Raw genomic sequence first — 15,012 nt, 5'->3', positions numbered from 1 at the left:
CCTTATTCCTTTCTCCCGTGCACCTTCTTTCTTTCTTTCTTTTTTCCTCCCCTTTTGCTACGCCGATCTCCTTGTAAAATGTTCCACTTTGGCGAAAATTACTTCCGGCCAAGTCGATTTCACGGAGTTTTCCTTCTCTCGATACCGTTTCTTTCGAAGCCTTTCTGCGCCGAGGCGCTGGCTCGAACATACGTACGTGGCGTCTGGAGATTCCCTGTTACAAGATCTCTCGCTTCCGAGATTTCCCTTACCCCGGCGCGCTCCGCGGGTTTCCCCTTTCGGAAACGTTTCTGCCTACGGAATTTTCTGATCCGCAGCTTTCGAAAATTCACGCTTTCTCAAATCTACGCAGTCTCGAGCTACTCCCGTAGGAAATTCTTGTTCCCATCTGGCAAATTTGTTTATTCTAATCTCGCACACCGGAAATTTCCATCTGCGAAACTTTTATTTATACATTCGCTCGTCCCACCATTCTCTCTTCTTTCCACAGTTCGAGGATTCGCAATACCGAAACCCTCGTTCCGCAAAATCCGCGCTTCCCCAAGCGTTCTCTCGTTACTCCTTCGCCGAAGTCACCCCTTCCTATCGCAGCCTCCCCTTCTAGTTCTGCAACATCCGGCCGTTTCCAACAACTCCACCCTCGGATTGCCACGTTTGGCCGAAACTTTCGTTGGCGAAAAAGTGCCGCGAGATTTCCCACTTCCGGGACCTTGCCGTTCCCCTTGCCGAGCGTGCAGACACAGTGACACCCGGCCGTAAAAGGGTGAACCGATTCCTGGAAGCAGGCCAAGGAGGCAGGAAGCGACGTGCGAGAGAAACGTGGCCCGTGTCGAGGCCGGGACGCTTGTCCCTCTCTCTCTCTCTCTCTCTCTCTTCTTCTCTCTCTTTCTCTTTTTCTCATTTTCTCTCTGTTCTTAGCATGTGAAACACCTCGAAGAACGGCGGTCGCGAGCGAAACCGCGCGCCAACCTCCGAAGCAGCGACGCGTAACAGAGAATGATCCTGACGCGAGTTTACGACTGGCCGTGGACAACTGTTCCCGGGCGCAGCTGTTTCGCAAATACGATGCAATTTTCGCGGTTACGACCGGTAGGCCTTCGACGACCAACCTTCGGCGTCGCGGCCGATGATCGACGCTTGTCAACGAGCAAATACGGGCTTCGCTCGCTGAAACTCGAAGCCGCTCGACCTCTAAAATCGCACGGACGGTTCTTTTAAAAGTACGCCAGTTATTCCTACGATTTGATTCCTTTCTCCATTTACTTGGATTTGTTTAAAATAACACGCGATGGCCCGATTGTCAGTTACGATCGTATCGCGCACAAATGTGATATATGTTCGATCATAATGGACGATACTGAAGGTTTTCACGAAATGCTATTACGTGTCTAAGCAGCTGTTCTTGTCCGACAATTTATGAAAATTGATTTAGTCTTAGGTTTGGAAATAGATCGCAGGAGAACATCGACACAGCGAAGGTTGTCGATGTAGGTAATCGTTGACGCTTGAATAAAAAAGCTGACGATTTCAGAAACATCGTTCTACCGGAAATTTACTATCTAACATTGTCGTCAATGATTTGAATAAGATCTGGCAAATAGATGGAAAACTTCCAACTATTCGACGACTCGATATAACGCGTATCTCCGTGATCGACAAAATGTCAAACAAGAAACTTTAAATGATTCAAAAATTCGATGAATGAAACTCGTAATAATCGATAAAAATCTGTGTAGCGTGAATAGATTTTAAAATTGGGGGAAAAATCTCGATATCCCTAGTTAGTCGCGCCAGCAAAATAGTACTCCGCCGCAATTTTCCTAGATAATCGCGGAGGAATTCGATGCACTTGCCGCAACTGCCGGCGATAATCCCCGACAAGAAGCGGCGTCGACGGTCCTACTTGGACGGTTCGACGAGTTTCAGTAGCCGGCCACCGTGATATCCCGTAAAAGGATAGGTTGCTCGCTGGAAAGCGGCCAGGACTCATTCGGAAGGACGTGCCTGGACGGCTACCAACTTGCTAATGTGCCACGAGCCTTGAACTCACCGTGTGAAACACACGTAGAACTCGTAGGTACATGTCGAAAACGATCTTTGGAAACGTTCGAGAACCCGCTCCTTCCGGCCGATCGAACAATTTCGCACGATTCAATCGACATCTTACAACGCGTAATATAACATTTGAATATTAACGTGTTCGGTATTTGTGCATATATATTGTTGACACATTGTTGAGATAAAAAGGTATTCTCTTGCTTAATTGTTAATTTGTTCATAGGAAGAATAAGAAAGATTCGAGGGACAAAGGGATTGCGGAAATAAAACTCGTAAAAAGAAGTAAAATAAAGAAAAAAAATGGAAAAATATACAAAAATATAGCTAGAATACCGTTCTTTTTATACGAGCAGTATTAAATTACAAATCTGCTTTTTAATATCTTTTAAAATATCTAATTTCCTTATACAGTTAGAGTAATGATTACGTTTTACATTCCAACCGCGATTATATAAATTCTGTACAAACAATTCTATAGAAAACTAAAATATCGCCATCTAATGAACGGTTTAAAAATGCTTTAAAAATACACGTAACTACTTTATCAGCCGCCGCTTAATCCATACCACCGACCTGTGCCATTGACTATACAGGACTCTAGCACAATGCCCTACCATACTAACCGTTGATCTTACCGCAAATTCAACTTTATCAATGAATGATGAAACACGACTATATCGATAACTATACTGATAATATTATCGACTGAGTTTTGATCTAAAATTTACTGATCGATAAAGTGTGTCACTTTAAAGATATTTAAAATACCTATGCGCTCATGATCTGTGTCAGCAGTAACAAGTAATTGCGTGAACGTACGTGATACGTACTGATCGTACGATCGTTGTTCTTTCAACGACCATAAGAAAATGTATTGTGAAAAATATACAAATTAGTAACTGAAACTTTAACAAGGTATGATGTACGCACACATATACGATATAATTGTATAACATATTCGAATTGTTTCTCTTTAAAAGTCAATTTTATAATCTGTAAAATATAATATATAAAATCAAAACGCAAGTAATTTCCTTACAAACAAATATTTGACGCTTTAGAAAATTTTGTCAAAACATTAATGTTACACAATCAACAAGTATAAATGAACCTTTTATCGGGAACATACGCGTATATATGAATACCAGAATCTTCGTTTTAAAATAATCTTTGTTTATTGCGTTACTTTTTATCCTATTGACGAAAATAAGACCATTTTTTAGCAATAAACTGCGAGCTTTCGCTAGCATTAAGCACTCTTGTGCTTTTACCTCACGTGACAAAATTTCGTAATAATCGTTATACGAGTTATATCACACAAAAAACAAATGAATTTGCGTTAAATTTATGCGGCTCGAGTTAACCTATCTTGTTCAACAGCAAACGGCATTTCGTCGATTGTTATCATTCTTTATAAAATCCCTTTCCAGCTCGCCTCATGATTGAGGCGACGACGTTTACATAATGCATAACGTAGCGATTTAAAAACTATAATTTCCAATGTTTTCGCAGTCACACTTTGAGACAGAAACTTGGTATCTATTTTGAGTTATACGAAATGTGTTAATCGTTTATTTATATAACTACTGTGCTGCATCTTCTCAGCTAACCGGTCATTGTAACAGTGTGCAATATAAAATGATTTATTAGATCTGAACTGTCAAACCAGTTGTTTACAAAATCATGGATGAAATTTGGTTTCATCTATCGAATCAGGTCGAGACACTTCAGGTAATTGTAATTTTTTTATAAAAATTATCAGCTATCTTATCTTTCTTTTTCTCTTAACTTATAAATAAAATAAAAGATATATCACTATCGATTATTTGTCATATCTGTTTCCAAATAAATGAAATATAATTGACGTTCGGCTCTTCATCTTCGATATTATATGTTAAATTTTTTGTTGGGGGAGAAGATTCAAACATCGTTATTTGCACAACAAGGACAACAATGGGTTATAACATGGTTGGCTCAAGCACGTCAAATTTTTTACAAATTATATGAGAACCAAACGATGCAAAATGTCAAAGACATTGTACAGCATATAATTATTTGGATTGAAAATGCTTGGGAACAATTGCAACATCGATACTATAATACACATTTTAATGTCAGAGTACTTTACAGACAAATAAAAAGTTTATATACTAACGGAGGTAGCAAAATATATTTCAACGTTTCATTATTTAATATTAATATTAATTGGAAAAAAATGAAAATATAATTCTTCTTCTAGTGTCCAAAAGGGAGCTTGCATTTTGTCTGACAGGTTTAGTTGTTGGTACTTTACTTGGCTATTATGCTGGAGTTAATTGGGGGCATATATCTCATCATATGCATCATATAAAAGCTATAATATGTCACCATTACATTGGTATTGAGGTATTATATTAAGTTACATTGACGTGTAAAAAAATAAATAATCTTAAGTTAATGCGACTAAATAATGTAAGTATATAACTGAAGCGATATTACTGAAGCAGATATATTTTTATATTATAAACAATATAGGGTGTGTCCATGATAGATGATGCTGAAATGCCTATGATCGAAAGATCTAACGAATTATTAGTACAAGTTAAAGCAGCTTCTGTTAATGTTGTTGATACAAAAATTTGTTACGGTTACTCCAAAATTTACAGAAGACTCCTCAATTCTGGTGTAAGTAAATTAAAATGCTCCATTTTATCGTATTACTTATATTCAGAAAATGTTATTTATTCATTTTCAGAAACACAAAGAACTCCCAGTAACATTGGGCAGAGATTGTACTGGAATAGTGATAGGTATAGGACAAAGTGTTATTAATTTTGACATTGGAGATGAAGTGCTCTTAGCTGTACCTTCGTGGGCTCCTGGTACAATGGCGGAATACATAGTTGTCCCAGAAACTCAAGTAGTTAAACGACCGAAACTTTTTACCTTTGAAGCATCTGCGAGTCTTCCCTACAATGGATGTTTAGCCTGGGATGCTTTAGTTAATAGATCTGCAATCCAGGAAGGCAATGCGAAAGGAAAACGGTATAAATAATTACAGTAGGACCCCCTATAAAGCGAGATATATTTCCGTGTTATGCGGACTTCGCGTTATACGAATCCAAGAACGCAAGAAACTATAGCTAAATAAATCTGTAGTCTTTTTTTAATATGAAAAAATAATATGCGTTCCACAATACACACTGTAAACAACCCCTTCTTATCGCTCAACAGTTAATGCATAAATATCAGAAATGAGTCATTTTCAACTCTTAATCACGTTACATGGGGACAGTGGTACTATTTTTAGTCCGCGTTATAGGGGGTCCGACTGCAGGTAAACAAATAGTTTTATTATTATATGTATATAGAAGTTACTTTTTAAACTAAATATCCTATAGAGTACTTATATATGGTGGAAATACACCTGTTGGTTGTATTTTAACTCAATTAGTTAAGCTATGGGGTGGACATGTAGTTACAATGTGTAAACAGAATGCAATTCCTGTGTCAAAAGCTTTAGGAGCAGATGATGTTATACCATTAGACAATTCAGATATAGAAAAAGAGTTACAATTACATGATAAGTACGTTCAATATAACAATTATTTAACAATATATTAAATTTACTTGTGTTAAGCGATCGATAAATTTTTAGATTTGATACTATATTTTATACTGGGGGTCAACCAATTAATGAACGTATACTAAAGCAGCACTTAGCGTCTTATGGCTTTTATGTCTCTACAGTTCCCGAACAATTAACGTCTGACACATTAGGTCTTGTATTTGGAAGCATATTTGCTGGATGTGTACGAATAAAGTTACTAATACAGGTAAATGAAATTATATACGCAGTATTTTTCTATTGTGCAATTTGATTTCAAATTCGATGTTTATTCTAGTACGTGCTTGGATTTAATATGCATCAATGGAAAGAAGGTTCAAAGATCAACGCAACTTACTTACAAGCATTATGCGATTTAGTTGATGCTGATCAATTACAGATGGTTGTAGACAGGGTGTATGGACCTCATAATATTGAACAAGCATTGTATCATATATTAGATCCCAATGCTATCGGCAGTACTATAATAACATTTCAGTGACAATTGAATATTATATGTATAAAAGTTTTCAGTTATATAAATATCGCAGTTTCTTTTATCAATACATACTATAAACAACATCCCTATCTCCTATCACTGCCAAATACCGTCCGACATTAAAATAATCTCTATACACCTAATAAAACTGTACAATAAATACACATGGTGCAAAAACCAAGACTGAATAAATATTGTAATAAAATTTACTTTATATACGTAATTACATAATTTATATAGTTCCGAATTGTAATTTACTAGAATATATAAATGAAAAGGAATTATGTAACAGGGTGTACAAGCTAAGTCATAAATATTGGACGATGTATGTAAAATGAAAAATATTACTTGAACGTCTATAATTTATTTTATGAAATAAATATGAAACTATCTAAATGCATTCAGAATTATTTATAATGACTTCATATTATTGAATATTATAAATGATTCAGTATATAGCACTCATGAAAATTAAAAAAGTATGAGTACTTTGAACAATTATTTTGGCTGCCTTCCACGTGGTTTTCCTGTTGTTCCTTTCTTATTCTTTTTAGCTGTTCCCTTTGTGTCTTCTGCCTGTTTTAAAATATGATAAATTTAGTAGATTAAAAAAACAAAGTGTAATCTTAAAAACCGTTATTTATATTTACTTTACGCTTTGGAGGATTTGGATTTGGTAATACTTTAAAGAATGTATCTAGCCTTCCTTGAGTGGAAGTATTTCGTGCTTTGTATAATTTTTTTGCACCATTCCTTACTCTTTCCTCATTGAATTGCTTATCACCACATAGATATTTTACTAACCCTTCTTCATTTGGTTCTGTCCATTTCAGCTTATGAAGAAATTAAAATGCTTATAAATATTTCCAATCATTTACACATGTTATACTACACATAGAATATTATACTTACGTCAATTGTTTCAGGATCTGTTACTTCAGGTTCTTGAAATAATAATCGAGCCTCTTTATAATTCCAGTCTTCAGGAATGGAAAACTTCTTAGTATCCAAGTTTTCTACAATTTTTTCAAGCGACCTATGTGTTTTAATTAACTCTATAGCTCTTTTTGGTCCAACTCCTTTAATGCTACTTGTATAATCACAACCTAACATTATACAAAGATCAATGAACTGTAAATAAGCAGAAATAACAAGTTATTAATGGCCAGAAAATAAATATTTTTAATTATATCTTGTATACAGTAAAAGTATCGATCTTACATACTTCATTATGATTTAATCCAAGGTCTTCTAATACTTTATCAAAATGAAATTCCTGTACAGGCATCTTTCTTGCTTCGCTAAATGTTAATCGCCTGAGTAAAATATTGCATCCAAAAGTAAGTGCATCCATATCTTCTGTAGCGGTTGCAAAGACCTTACCAGCCTTTACCAAAGCAGCACATTGAGCTTCCGCTTCGCATGGAGCCTATAAAATCAATATATGTATTACAGTAAAATTTATAGCGCCTTGTTTTACCTACATCAATATAAGGAATGCCCATTAATTGCAATAACTGTTTAGCTTCTTCTGCATGCTCTTTTGTAACTTTTACTAATCTTCTGTTAAATTTCTCTATATCCTCTGCGTTTCCTAGAAAATGACAAAAGATTTTAATATGATATATAAATTGATGTAATTATCATGTATAAGTATATATACAGGGTGTTCTGCAACTGGTGGTACAATTCAGAGCTGTGACCTAAGAAGATCCTGATTATAAGAATTCATTATACGTGAAAAAAATAAGTTGATAGTACATAATAAAATTTTTTCATATAACGCTTTGTTTCCGAGGAAATCAAGCTTGAAATTTTGTTGGGTATACTTGAATTTCACTAAGTACCAACTAAGTATGAATAAATAATCAATAGTAGGTTATACTACATGTAAAAATAAGGCAAAAATGTGAAATGAAATTTTTCCATTTAAAGGAATATGCCCCATTTACAAGAAAATAAGGTTTGAACATGTTTAGTAAAGAACCAGACCAGTCCAGTCCAGTGCATACACATGATACATTTTTAAATCCACTCTTCTCAAAAGCAAAGCTATGTTTTTGTTCTATCTTTACGTGTAGTTTGACTCCTGTTCAACCCGAAATTAGTCTAAGTATACTTATGAAATTTTCAGACTTGATTTCAAAACTTTCTCAGAAAGAAACCATCATATGAAAAATATTTATTGTATATTTTCGACTTAGCTTTTAATATAGAATCTTCCCCCATCCAACTCTACTGTGATAACTGACGGTTATCAGACATTCTATATAATAAATCAAATGAAGAAAAAACACAAATCATTTTTAAAATGAAATAATCTAATATTTAGAAATACCAGCTTCCTCTGCTGCTTGTAACAACTTCTGTGTTTCGTCTCTTCTTTCAGCTCGTTTTGCTAATTCTCCACCTTTTAGGTTTGGTGGTTCTCCGTCAAATACGTATACAGGCTTTATTCCTTGCTCTACTAAACGTATTGTTCGATAAAATGTACCCATTAAATGACTAAAATATAAAAAATATTAAAAGTAATACAAAATATGTATTCATGTGTAATTATTTGTCAAAATATATACCTTGTTGTTTCACCATGTACAGATGTAAGCTGAGCTCCTTCACTCCGTACTGCAATAAGAAATTGATATAAACACATAGACGCATCTATGGCTATTTTACGACCTAGAATAGAAAGTGAAAATGTAAAATATTCCTTTCGTAATTAATTTTGATAATTAAATGACTCAAAATTCCGAATTATCCTGATTATCTACATACCAAAATAATGCTTTAATTCTTGTTCTTTAATAGCACTTGGTGCTATATCTGCTATTAATTTTGATAAACCTAAAATACCCATAGTAGTATCACTCAATCATTCAATTGCTCGCGTTAAAGTTAGTCCAATAATGTGTGAAACGTGGAATCAAAAAGAAACGCATAACATAAGAAAAAGTTTCGCGCCAATATTACGCTATATAACGCTGTAATAAGAATAAGCATGCTGTTCATCCAATGTTGAGAAAATTAAAGTTACTAAAACTGAAGTTACTAATACCTGCTAATACCTCTACTAATACAAATTATCTGATACTCAAATGTATCCTATTATTATTTATCCTATTATTATATAATATTTCAATATCACATATTTTATACATCCTTTTATGTTGAGTATAAGAGTTAAAATGAAATCATAAAATTGCGTATAATAGATTCAACGAATTGAATTCATATGTCATTAGTGCATATTTGAAATTAAGATACTAGTTTAATGAATAATAAGTTATACGTATTATACATATTATACGTATTTCGTTATAATTTGTTTATGATATTATTAGTGGAAATTCATTATTATTAAACTATAATTTTCTAATTTGTATCGGTATATATATATATATATATATATATAGATGTATATAGATGTTACTACATACTTACACATCTACGGTAGATATTCCACGTGGTTGAAATACTAGGAATTGTACATGGTTCTGTAATATGTGTATTTGCTGTGAAAAATGGATACTAATTGTGATTTAATAAAAACAATTGAAGATGATCAGGAAGTGCCAAATTTCTCTGAAGATTCTGATGTCGAAGATGATGTAAGACATAATTTAACAAATTATATTAGGTTAAATAGTATAGCTTTACTCAGTTAGAAAGATGATTGTTTACTGTATGATTCTTATTTTGGAAAAATAAAAATTTCCAAATTAATGTAGTTTCAGCCTAGGAAACAAAAGAAAAAGGAAAATAAAGACTTCGATAACAATTTTCAATTTGTAAATGATATTTCCGATTACAATAAAGACACATGGAATGACTTAAACAAGTATATTAAACGAAAAGCTAAGACAAAACTTGATGATAAAATTAAAAGAATTAGAAGAGGATCCGAATCTAAAATACAAGTATATATATATATATATATAAAACTTTGATGTTATTTCTCTTTAGATATTTAGTTGTTTCAATTACATATACAATAATTATGTTACATTTATATATTCTTGCTTCAGAATGAAATAGATAATGAATCCAATATAGACTTGCCTGAAATTAAAAAAGAAGATGATGAACTATCTTTATCAGAAGACGAGCTTAGAAAAGGTAACAATATTTTTTACTTTATAATGTAAACTTGATTAAAGAAATATAAATGTTTTATTTTAGATATATTTAAAACTAAAGAAAAGAAAGGTAAAAAGAAAGTGGTTGTTAAAGAAAATGATGAAGAAACAATTAACTTTGAGGAGTATTCAAATATAGAAACTCATGCAACATTTTACCAAATGAATTTGTCGCGTCCTTTATTAAAGGTATTGTATATCAATATATTATGTTACATAGATTTTAAATTAGATATTATATTAATATATATATTAAGTATCAAATACTAATTCATAATACATATTCTTTAAAGGCTATAACAGCCATGAATTTTGTGCATCCAACACCTATACAAGCTGCTACCATCCCTGTTGCATTACTGGGTCGTGATATATGTGGTTGTGCTGCTACAGGTACTGGTAAAACTGCAGCTTATATGTTACCAACACTAGAAAGATTATTATATAGGCCATTAGATGGTCCTTCTGTTTCTCGTGTTCTTGTACTTGTTCCAACAAGAGAACTTGGTGTGCAAGTGTATCAAGTTACAAAACAGTTATCTCAATTTACAACAATTGAAGTAGGATTATCTGTTGGTGGTTTAGATGTGAAAGTTCAAGTATGTTGATATATTGTGAGAAACTTGAATATTAGTAAATGAACACTATACTAATAAATAGTCCTTTATTAATTTACTACTACTTTAAAAATAGGAGGCTGTATTAAGGAAGAATCCAGATATAGTAATAGCTACTCCAGGAAGATTAATTGATCATTTAAGAAATACGCCATCGTTTTCATTAGACAGCATTGAAGTGCTTATATTAGATGAGGCAGATAGGTAAATGATAAAAGAATATTTGCTTTATATTCTTTTTATTAATTTATAATTGGAAGATTATATACATATACTTTTTTATTTATAAGGATGTTAGATGAATACTTTGCAGAACAGATGAAGTACATAGTAAAACAATGTTCAAGAAGCAGACAAACAATTTTATTCTCAGCTACTATGACTGAAGAAGTGAAAGATTTGGCCGCTGTATCTTTAGATAAACCAGTTAAAGTTTTTGTAGATAGCAATCAAGACGTTGCTTTTAATTTACGCCAAGAGTTTATTCGGTAAAATTATATCCTATGCAATTGATTGATCATGTTTATGTTCTTGTTTAATGTATGTATATATTCATTTTTTATATACTTTTAATATAGGATACGAAAAGAAAGAGAAGGGGATCGTGAAGCAATTTTGGCAGCCCTAATTTGTAGAACCTTTCATGATCATGTCATGGTCTTTGTGCAAACAAAAAAACAAGCTCATAGATTACACATTTTATTAGGGTTATTAGGCATCAAGGTATTTAAAATATAATTTATTCTAATAAATATTAAAAGTATATTGAAGTTTGTAGTAAAAAGTAAAAGGTAATATTTTAAATCATTATTATATATAATTTGATAGGTAGGAGAACTTCATGGTAATCTTACACAACCACAACGTCTAGAAAATTTAACAAAATTTAAAAATGAAGAAATAGATATTTTATTAGCAACAGATGTTGCTGCAAGAGGTTTAGATATTAGTGGGGTAAAAACTGTAATTAATTTCGTAATGCCAGTTACCATGCAACATTACATTCATAGGTAACAATATTTAATTTGATTGTGAATTTTTACAAGTACCCAATATAAAAAAATTAATTGCTTTATTATTTATTTGTTAGAGTTGGGAGAACAGCTAGAGCTGGTCGTGTTGGAGTGTCAGTATCACTAGCTGGAGAACAAGAACGGTCTTTGGTTAAAGAAATTATTAAAAATGCAAAAAATCCAGTAAAGAATCGAATAATACTTCCTGATATAATCGACAAATATTCTAAAAAATTACAGTCTCTTGAAACTGATGTAAACAAAATTTTAGAAGAAGAACGAAATGAAAGGGAATTAGCTAAGATAGAAAATCAAGCAAATCGAGCAGAAAAATTATTAAAAAATGAAAGTAATAAGGGCGCTCAAAGAACTTGGTTCCAAACTCAGAAAGAAAGGAAAGAAGAAAAGGGTAATTTTCAATCCATTAATTTTTGTATTTGAAATTGTAGCTATTCAAAATTTCATACGGAATACATGTACACGTTATCAAAATAATTTGTATCATTTTTAGAGAAATTATCATTGACTGAAAAACAAAACACAAATAAAGAGAAGAAACAAAACAAAGAGCCATCAAACATAATTGAAGAAAAGAAAAAGAAATCTAAAGAACCTAAACAGGAAACAGCAGAGGATAGAGCCAAAAGAGAATTAGAAAAAATTGCAGCATACCAAGCGAGATTAGCTAAGAAAAAGAACAAACAAAATAAAATTCGGGCAGTTGTAGAGAATGATAAGTTTTCATCCAACAGAAAAGGTAAGTTCTAGTAAATTATTCATTTTAATTATAAAAGATTGGATCTTATTTTTTTTTTTTTTTCTATGATCTCAATTCGATTTCAGCATCGCTAAAACGGCCAAAATCTTCATTTGCTGCTGACTTAACAAATACAAGCAAGAAAGCTGTGAAAAAAATGCGTTACGAGTAAGTATATTTCATTAAAATAAGGTAAAATAAAATATTACATATTATTATATTATTTTTAAAAACATACATAATAATGCTTTTATAAGTAACTATTTTATTTATTTTAGGGCAAATGTTAAAAAGAATCAAAGTAAAAGAAAAAATGCAAAGAGTTTAAACATAGGAAAAGAGGGTAGCAGATCAAATTTTAAAAGACGTTAATTTTGATATTTGTAACTATGTCTTATTAAATACATACCATTTTACTTAATTTGTTTTATTATAGAACCGTTACAATGCGTCACTTATGTCTCACAGATTGACAGATGAATAGCACTGATTAATTGGTTTTTTTCATCAGAATATGTATAGTTTGTAGTCTATAACCTGTTTGAAAAAATTGCAGTACTATGCAATTAAATACTTATAGAAACAAATGTTTGATAATAATACTATAAGATAAAATATAGCATAATCCAAAACAATTTGAACTTATAAATTATTTCAAGAAATATCAAATTAAATTTCATAAAGCTGAAACAGTAACAATGCACTGCTGATGACTTATGAACAATGCTTTGTACATATATGAAAAATAAAGAATGACCTTTATGAATGTTTAAAAAGTTAAAAATTGCAAGATTTGCATTGTACTGTAATTTCAGTGAAGAGGTAATAGGTATGTGTTAATTCTATAATGTTTATATAATAAGATCAAACACTCATCGCCATTCACAGCCTCATACACTATTCTCATTCTCATCTTAATGTTTAATACAATTTAATGCTTAATACTAAGAATTCTAATGATGACAAAGGAAATTTTATAAAACCTAGGCCCATTTTAAATTTTAATGCTATTCAAATTTGTATCCAATTTCCTAATTTTTTAATAACAAAAAGGTGTGAGATTATTTATTTTTAACTCTAAATATTAAGTAAATTCTATAGAATTTTACACTTAATCTATATTTATTCAAAAGTTTCATTTATTTCTGTTTACTGTAGTTATGAAGTAAAATATATTTTTAAATGAATACATTATGTTCAAAGCAATTGGTAATACGTAAAATTAACATTATATAAATATCTATAAATGCAATGAATGTTTTTCAACATCTTATAAAATACGAAATAAAAATATAAGTATTTAAACCATTCAAAGTATGTATACAATTCCTCGAGATATCGGAATAATACTTTTTACTATATTGTTTGTACAAATATATGTTCTGGATACAAATTTGAATTAAAGTGATACGAAAGTAAGTTTATAATACATATACAATAATGACAGTAATGGAAGAATAACTGTCACGTTCGATGATAAACTTCAATCAATTATTGAATTGGTGGTGCATTGTCGATACTTTTGTATAACAAAAATTTTTACGTTTATTTTTTATATTAATGCGCACTGTCCGTCGAAGATATCTATATGTATACATTTATTAGATACTATTGAAGTATTTATAAGGACACCTTGTCTGAAATAAATTAATAATTAGTGGCCGTGCGCTGACCAAATCTCATTTAAATTAATTTTTGGATTAAAATATAAACAGATAATTTTATGAGAAAATACATATTTTCTCAGGAAATAATAGTTACCAAAATTGTCATTCTTTCAATAAAATAATTATAGCATTAAGGCAATAATATTAATTATAATATAATATAATTATAATGATAATCAGATTAATAGAATCAAAAAACTTTGGATCACAAAGCCAATTGACACACACCCTTTTGTTTAGTACATGATGTTCACAGAAATCCAACAACGTTATGTTGTTCTCTTCTGCGTGTAAAGATTTAATGAAGTGTATTATTTCGACGTATTTCATGTAATAAATGTGGTTTTCGATTACTTTTTTCTGAAAACTACAATTAAGTTTGATGATATCATGTAAGGATTTTACTATTTGGAATAGTTTGTTACAAAAATTTTGTATACAATCTCATTAATCTATGAAGAAAAATGCACATGAAATAAGTATATATAAACATTTGTATTCGTCAATGCAAAAGTGAACAATACAACAATTGTCAGATATTTCACAAGAAAGAAAGGGAAATACTTTCGAAGACTTGTGTAAAAAAGATGGTGGTTAAACAGTTATTAATTATACAAAAGATTGTATTTTTTATCAATAAATGTGCCATTTCTTTTTTTAACGTGTAAGAAATTAAAAC

The 15,012-nt window shown here is 31.4% G+C and overlaps 3 protein-coding genes across 5 annotated transcripts; 2 read left to right on the top strand and 1 right to left on the bottom strand.

Moving 5' to 3' along the window:
- The first annotated feature begins 2,817 nt into the window (after nt 1-2,817).
- On the top strand, nt 2,818-6,208 carry LOC122570322 (reticulon-4-interacting protein 1 homolog, mitochondrial-like). Of its 3 annotated transcripts, none has more exons than XM_043732462.1 (9): nt 2,818-2,973; nt 3,571-3,789; nt 3,977-4,217; nt 4,298-4,443; nt 4,573-4,722; nt 4,793-5,082; nt 5,439-5,624; nt 5,696-5,873; nt 5,943-6,208. In XM_043732462.1, exons 2-9 carry the CDS (start codon nt 3,742-3,744, stop codon nt 6,144-6,146), a joined length of 1,443 nt encoding a protein of 480 aa, XP_043588397.1. In that variant the 5' UTR covers nt 2,818-2,973; nt 3,571-3,741; the 3' UTR covers nt 6,147-6,208. The 3 variants fall into 3 exon arrangements, with proteins under 3 accessions (XP_043588397.1, XP_043588398.1, XP_043588399.1); XM_043732463.1 differs by having other exon boundaries at nt 2,827-2,973; nt 3,664-3,789; XM_043732464.1 differs by having other exon boundaries at nt 2,834-2,973; nt 3,709-3,789.
- A 150-nt stretch (nt 6,209-6,358) lies between these two features.
- LOC122570323 (flap endonuclease 1) lies at nt 6,359-9,129 on the bottom strand. Its single transcript, XM_043732465.1, has 8 exons — nt 8,919-9,129; nt 8,720-8,822; nt 8,482-8,648; nt 7,628-7,737; nt 7,369-7,572; nt 7,056-7,274; nt 6,794-6,976; nt 6,359-6,719 (listed from the first exon to the last, which is right to left on the bottom strand). The coding sequence occupies exons 1-8, from the start codon at nt 8,998-9,000 to the stop codon at nt 6,642-6,644; spliced, it is 1,146 nt and encodes a 381-aa protein (XP_043588400.1). The 5' UTR covers nt 9,001-9,129; the 3' UTR covers nt 6,359-6,641.
- Nucleotides 9,130-9,328: 199 nt separating this feature from the next.
- On the top strand, nt 9,329-14,970 carry LOC122570425 (probable ATP-dependent RNA helicase DDX27). Its single transcript, XM_043732718.1, has 13 exons — nt 9,329-9,751; nt 9,872-10,060; nt 10,169-10,259; nt 10,323-10,468; nt 10,573-10,878; nt 10,973-11,100; nt 11,187-11,384; nt 11,475-11,619; nt 11,725-11,906; nt 11,987-12,318; nt 12,421-12,666; nt 12,753-12,834; nt 12,945-14,970. Exons 1-13 carry the CDS (start codon nt 9,665-9,667, stop codon nt 13,036-13,038), a joined length of 2,226 nt encoding a protein of 741 aa, XP_043588653.1. The 5' UTR covers nt 9,329-9,664; the 3' UTR covers nt 13,039-14,970.
- The last annotated feature ends 42 nt before the right edge of the window (nt 14,971-15,012 follow it).

The sequence above is a fragment of the Bombus pyrosoma genome, linkage group LG8 (assembly GCF_014825855.1).
Source record: "Bombus pyrosoma isolate SC7728 linkage group LG8, ASM1482585v1, whole genome shotgun sequence".
NCBI lineage: Eukaryota > Metazoa > Arthropoda > Insecta > Hymenoptera > Apidae > Bombus > Bombus pyrosoma.
The sequence above is the reverse complement of the archived record's forward strand: the minus strand, read 5'-3'. Positions and strand labels throughout refer to the sequence as shown.